The sequence below is a fragment of the Mustela putorius genome, unplaced genomic scaffold (assembly GCF_011764305.1).
Source record: "Mustela putorius furo isolate JIRA1106 unplaced genomic scaffold, ASM1176430v1.1 tig00003846_pilon_pilon_pilon, whole genome shotgun sequence".
In the NCBI taxonomy this organism is placed as follows: domain Eukaryota; kingdom Metazoa; phylum Chordata; class Mammalia; order Carnivora; family Mustelidae; genus Mustela; species Mustela putorius.
Window position 1 is genome coordinate 18,463,555 of NW_025421999.1, and position 6,297 is coordinate 18,469,851.

At 49.2% G+C, this 6,297-nt stretch overlaps 1 protein-coding gene across 1 annotated transcript; it reads left to right on the forward strand.

Annotated features, from left to right (window-relative positions):
* The first annotated feature begins 1,503 nt into the window (after nt 1-1,503).
* RPL7 (ribosomal protein L7) lies at nt 1,504-5,512 on the forward strand. The gene is made up of 7 exons (XM_004762357.3): nt 1,504-1,654; nt 2,453-2,561; nt 2,863-3,029; nt 4,249-4,386; nt 4,524-4,633; nt 4,928-5,137; nt 5,451-5,512. Exons 1-6 carry the CDS (start codon nt 1,608-1,610, stop codon nt 5,134-5,136), a joined length of 780 nt encoding a protein of 259 aa, XP_004762414.2. The 5' UTR covers nt 1,504-1,607; the 3' UTR covers nt 5,137; nt 5,451-5,512.
* Nucleotides 5,513-6,297: the final 785 nt, after the last annotated feature.

Here is a 6,297-nt window from a genome sequence, read left to right on the forward strand (position 1 = left end):
GCCCCCGGGGTGTTTGTCAGAGCCGCCGAGAGCAGAAGGCTGCGCCCTCCCTCGAGGTGCCCTCCGGGCTGGAGTGCGCGGCGCCGTTCCCTGCTTGCGCGGGGACACTCCCGCCCGGGCTCGGCGCGGTGGCCCCCGGGCTGTGCCCGCCGCGGCAGCCGCCCGGCTCGGCGCCTCCTGCCGGCGGTTGCCTGCCCGTCCCGCAGCGCCCGCCCGGCCGGCCGGTCGGTCCCGCTGCAGCGGCGGTGACAGCCGCGACTTAGGCGGCGCGCGCTGCCCTCATGGCCAAGCCGCCGCCGCCCGAGTGTCCCCGGAGCCGGCGCGGCGGCTCCCTCTCACCCCGGGGGAGGGGCGCGCAGCGGAGACCGCACGGGCCCGCCGGCCGCCGCGGGAGTTGTCAACTTGACCCAAGTTGCGAAAGGGTGGGAGAGTGGGGTGCGGGGCAGCGGGAGCGCCGCGAAGGGGAGACTTGCTCGGCGCAGTCGAGCGCTGCCCAACGGCTTGCAGCTGCCCCCGCGGTCTCGGGTCCCCTGCCCTGCACTCCCCACGGCTGTCAATTGGGCACTGGGCTCCACAGCGCAGCGCCGCTTGCAAGTCGGAGCGCTCCCGGCCGCCTCTGAGCGGGCTCCACGCTCCGCGCTATATAACCCTCGACCGGGAAGAGCCGGCGGCGGCATCGGCCCTCCCTCCGCTCGGCCCTCCCCGCCCCCGGGCGCACCCCGCCCCCGGCCCAGCCCCCCGCCCGCCCGGCGTCCGCCGTCCGCCGAACCGCGGCGGGGCAGCCCCTCTCACATGGCCGTGGCCGCAGCCTCCAGCCCTCGTCGCGCCTCCCTTCGGGACTCACGCCCCCTGCCGTGGGGTGTCCCAGCCTCCGCCTGCCAGGCCTGGCAGTCGGCAGTGTCCGGGCCATCCTCCTTCTGCCGTCCAGTCCGCGCTAGTCCCTATCTCGACACTTTCGTTAAACGTGGGACTCTGGACGGCCCCTCCTGCGATCAGGCGCTGAGGAAGACAGCCCTGCAGGCTGGAGGAGCCGAGAGAAGGACCTCGGCAGCGCGGCACTAGGGTGCCGTTTATGGCTAGGGCTGGCAGAGAGCCGAGAAGGCCGTCGAAAGCCGGGTCTTGGCAGCGACTTAGAATCGCAGCTAGCCCTCTGGAACGTGGGCCGAAAGGCTCTCATTTTCCCTGGCTGAAATCACCACCGCAGTGGTCGCCCACAGTCCCAGTCAAACGTTGCGCTACCTCCGGACGGGCAATGAGTGTGCTGCATGCCGGGATTTGTAGTTCGCCCCCGTGCGGCGTGTCATTTGCGTACAGTACTGGGTGGAATTCGAGAAGTACCCTGTCAGCGCAGCCTAGGGACTAGGACCCCGAGTAGTCAAGGTGTCAGCACTCTTTGCTCTTATGATATCGCTTAAAGAGTCTAATCGATGTATGCATTTTCTCAAACGAATTTTACCCGAAACTTGATCGTAAGGTGCAGAATCAGGGGAGTGCTTAATTTTGCGTCTGCACGACGAGTTCTCAGTTCCGAGTTGTTTTCTGGCTTATCCTGGGACACCTATGAGTTGTGGGGCTTCGCTCTTGTCGTCTTTAAGTGGACAGCGCGCATGCGCCGACTTCCTCTTTTTCCGGCTGGAACCATGGAGGGTGCAGAGTAAGTTGCTCTTCGTCCGTGTGAAAATCCTTCTCCATCCGCGAAACCAGACATCTTTTGTCTCACTTTCCCTCGATCCGGCGGTAGCTTGTACCTTTACCCATTTGTTTGTGTGTTTGTGACGCTCTGTGACACTAGTGGGGCCGCTGGGCTAAGATGGGATGCAGGCGGCCTTGGGGCGGAGGATTTGGAGATGAACCGGGAACGAGGGGTGAGAGCTGAGGATGTGCGGGACCGGTGGGTATTCCTGTCTTTAAAGGGAGACGCAGAACGTTTTAGTTGGGTTCGCGTTTAGCTGGCATTTGGCCGCGTCATCTCCCTCGTCAGGCTTTTGGTGTTAGCATGTGGGACATTAGAGCTTCTGAATCGGTGGTCGTTGGGAGGCTTTGTACGTTTCTTTTCTTGAGAATCCTAGGCCCTTCGCCTCAGCTTCGTTAGGAGTCTGGGAATGTCTCGCAGCAGTTCCTCAGTGTGTACGTTTCGTTAACTTGGCTCCAGGTGTTCCAGTTCCCGGAGGCCGGGGCTGACGGTGCAGTAGATGGGAATTTGTGGTAGTCTCCGACTCCTAATTTAAGTGAAGGGGTTCGTGTTGGAAGGCGAGGATACGTGGCGTAGAAACTCGCTAACGTCTGCGTCTTCCCCCACAGCGGGCTGGAGCTAGAGTCGCTGAAGATACAGATTTTTAGAAGCAGTGACGGTAGTTGTGCTAAAGGACGAGGCCTGCGCAGTACGGATGAGGGGTGAGGCGATGTCGCGTGCTCTTGGAACTACTAATAAAGTTGTGTTCACTGATGCCAGGGAGAAGAAAAAGAAGGTTCCTGCCGTGCCAGAAACCCTTAAAAAGAAGCGAAGGAATTTCGCAGAGCTGAAGATCAAGCGTCTGCGGAAGAAGTTTGCTCAAAAGATGGTAAGTAAACTTGGGAGGCACTCTCCCCGTAAAGGCCTTGTGGTTGGATTGGGAACTAGATGTTCTTTCTCAGCCAGACTTGCTAGCTTCACCCCCTGTCCCAGGGAGCTTGGTCATTAGCTCTTCAGTGAAGGCAGTGTCTGCCCTTGGAGATACCGACGCATGCTGTGGCAAGGAAGACGTTTTCAAGGGAACGTTTTTCTGGTAGAACTAGCGTCGCAGTAGGTAGGATAGTTACACTGGTATCGCTCATTGTGTTTGGGACCTCAAAATCCGATGAGTAACCGGTATTGGTTTTCAGCTTCGAAAGGCAAGGAGGAAGCTTATCTATGAGAAAGCCAAGCATTACCACAAGGAGTACAGGCAGATGTACCGGACCGAGATTCGGATGGCGAGGATGGCGAGAAAAGCTGGCAACTTCTATGTACCTGCAGAACCCAAGTTGGCGTTTGTCATCAGGATCAGAGGGTGAGTTCAGTTTTCACGGCGTTCTGGTTTTGAAGGGAAAGCTCCATGGTCTCAGCAAGACCTGACATTGTTTCTGGGGGCTTTGGTTCTGAAACACTGGAGTAAAGATATTTGGGCATAACAAAGGTATTTTGGGAATAGAACATGGAGGGTTGTGCTTTAGTGGCTTAGCTGCAAGGCCTATGCCCAAAGCCCTGTCTGTTCTCTGATTGAGCATTTGAATTTCCATTCCGTGTCCTGGAGATGATCTTCAAAAGAAGCTAGAGTATAAGTTCCTAAGTGCTCTTCCAAAGGTGCCTACAACATGAAGTGTTAAAAGGGTCGGGGGATAAGATAGCAAGTGGCTGGTATACAGAACATGGCTGTAGCTATGGTCAAAACAAGAGCTGCTGAACCAACCCAGAAACCCACAGAAATTCTGCTTCTAGGTAAACTCGTAGAAATGGGTTCCAATGTTGGGTCACCTGGGTGGCTCAGTCGTTAAGCATCTGCCTTTGACTCAGGTCATGATCCCAGGGTTCTGGGATGGAGTCCTCCACATCAGGCTCCATGCTCAGCAGGGAGCTGCTTCTCCATTTCCCACTCTCCCTGCTTGTATTACCTCTCACCATCTCCCTCTCGGTCAAAAATAGAATTTTTAAAAAAAGAAAGAGGTTCCAATGTTGAATTGTAACGCAGAACATCTGTGAGACAAGGTATTCACACAGACAATACATTGAAATTGGCCCCTAGGAAAAAAACTTCTAATAGAAAATGTGCCATATTGTGATGCACCGTTTTCAAAAGCAATGAGTTTTCTAGGATAAATTCAAGTCTTCTTAGTTTTTAAGCTTAAATACATAATTGGCAAAAAGTTTTGGTGATACAGGTACTTCAGAACCAGACTGTTGAAAATAAATGAAAGTATCAATTCATAATTAAATTTCACATTGGAAGAACATTGTTAAAAACTGCAGAACATAGTTAATCTAGACAGCATGAGATAAGACCTGTTATTTGCTTTGAAAATCAAACTTTATAAAGACTCAGGAGCTAAAAAAGAAAATAGGTCAGGAAGTTTAAAATGTCAGAGTAGCTAATTAAAGGAAAAATGCCAGTGGTCATTGTAACATGAAAAGATTTCTGTTTATTTAGGTGGGACTTGTCTGGAATTTATAATGGTTTGTTTCCTATTCTTAATAAAAATTCTGATAAAGCTAAGTCCTTTTTTCTTCTGCAGCATCAATGGTGTGAGCCCAAAGGTTCGAAAGGTGTTGCAGCTCCTTCGCCTTCGTCAAATCTTTAATGGCACCTTTGTTAAGCTCAACAAGGCTTCAGTTAACATGTTAAGGATTGTGGAACCATATATAGCATGGGGGTAAGTCTGTCCTTTACTAAGAGTTCCTTTCGAACTGGATGTTAGCAAGGTGGATTTCAGATGTTCTGATGGTAGTAACCCTATTCTTTGGTCATTTAGATCTGGGGTTTTTTTTTTTTTTTTTTTTTCTATTTTAGGTACCCTAACCTGAAGTCAGTGAATGAATTGATCTACAAGCGTGGTTATGGCAAAATCAACAAAAAGCGAATTGCCCTGACAGATAACACATTGATTGCCCGATCTCTTGGTAGGTTCTGCCTATAGGATAAACTTGATTATTAGAAAAGTTTGACATTTTCTGGCATCTTGTTGCTGTATATTCATTCAATTATTAATCTATCCATATTCCCTATACACAAGTCTGGAAAGTGTAAGTTATGATTTCATTGGCTCAAGCTTCATCTTTGTAAATACAGCCATGAATTTTCCTCTTTGCCACTTCACTCTTGATTTAAAGTTTCATGGCCTGTAATTGTCCTTGCTGAATATCCTAAAGTTTATAAAAACAGCTAACGATTTTAATGATCTTTAAAATGTTCAGGTAAATATGGCATCATCTGCATGGAGGATCTGATTCACGAGATCTATACTGTTGGAAAACGTTTCAAAGAGGCAAACAACTTTTTATGGCCCTTTAAATTATCTTCTCCACGAGGGGGGATGAAGAAAAAGACCACCCATTTTGTGGAAGGTGGAGATGCTGGCAACAGGGAAGACCAGATCAATAGGCTTATTCGAAGAATGAACTAAGGTGAGCAGCTAAATCTCAATAAAAGTTTACTTAATAATAAGAGTAAATGTGGTGGTGATTTTGGGCATTTGGGGTAAATATTATTAAGTGTTGGGTTGGGTTCTAATATTTTTAAGGGGTGGGAAGCCAGTCATCTTACCTGGTTACAGCTGGTGTGATTATTTTTTTTGTGGATATTTATGGAGGAAAGAGAAAAAAAGTCTGTTTTTTTTTTTTCCTGAATCACTTTCTTAAAATTTCTTGATTTATGTTTATTGTAATCTACTAAGGTGGTTTCTTTAATGAGCCTTTCTCCCCCCCCCCCCCCTTTCAGGTATCTACCATGATTATTTTTGTAATGGAGCCAGTTAATAAAGGACTACTATCAAGTGGAAATGTGTTGTCGTCTTGGTGACTTTTTTGCTAGCCTGACCTTGCTGTCCCTTAACTTTTTTTAAATGATTTTATTTATTTATTTGACACAGAGATCCCAAGTAGGCAGAGCAGCAGGCAGAGAGGGGGGTAAAAGTAGGCTCCCCACTGAGCAGAGAGCCCCACGTGGGACTCATTCCCAGGTGCCCCTGTCCCTCAACTATTGAAGCAAGTCTTAAGTGTGTGATAAAATTAAAAGTCAAGGGACACCTGGGTGGCTCAGTTGGTTAAGCGGCTGCCTTTGGCTCAGGTCATGATCCCTGCGTTCTGGGATGAGTCCCTCGTTGGGCTCCTTGCTCGGCAGGGAGCCTGCTTCTGCCTCTGCCTACCACTCTGTCTGCCTGTGCTTGCGTGCACAAAATGTCTCTCTCTAACAAATTTTTTTAAAAAATTAAAAGTCAACAGTCTTTGCGTGTAAAACTAGGGTTGCATTTGTATCTTGATAGATGGAAAACATTACTTAGGTTTATTAAAGACTCTTCTGGTACAAAGAATTTATCTTAATTTTTCACTTTTGCATTGTGCCACATAGTTAGCCAAGATAGGTCTAAGGAAGCCTATTTCATAGGCTTTAGTGCATGATTTATAGGTAAGGCAATAAAAACTCAGTTTATAAAGAAAAATAATATTGCTGAAGTTCTGTCCTCTGAGGCTTTGGTTTTTCCATAAAGTACTGTTGGAATGTGTTTTCCTTTTGTGTTCCATTTTTTTGTTTTGCTTCTTCTGGATATTTAGGTGAGATTTTAATA

Excerpts from the sequence above, each read along its gene's own strand:
- RPL7 (XM_004762357.3), top strand. The coding sequence starts at position 1,608 with ATGCGCCGACTTCCTCTTTTTCCGGCTGGAACCATGGAGGGTGCAGA. Across the intron at positions 1,655-2,452 it reads GGAACCATGGAGGGTGCAGA|GGAGAAGAAAAAGAAGGTTC; the intron begins GTAAGTTGCTCT and ends CACTGATGCCAG. Across the intron at positions 3,030-4,248 it reads TTTGTCATCAGGATCAGAGG|CATCAATGGTGTGAGCCCAA; the intron begins GTGAGTTCAGTT and ends TTTCTTCTGCAG.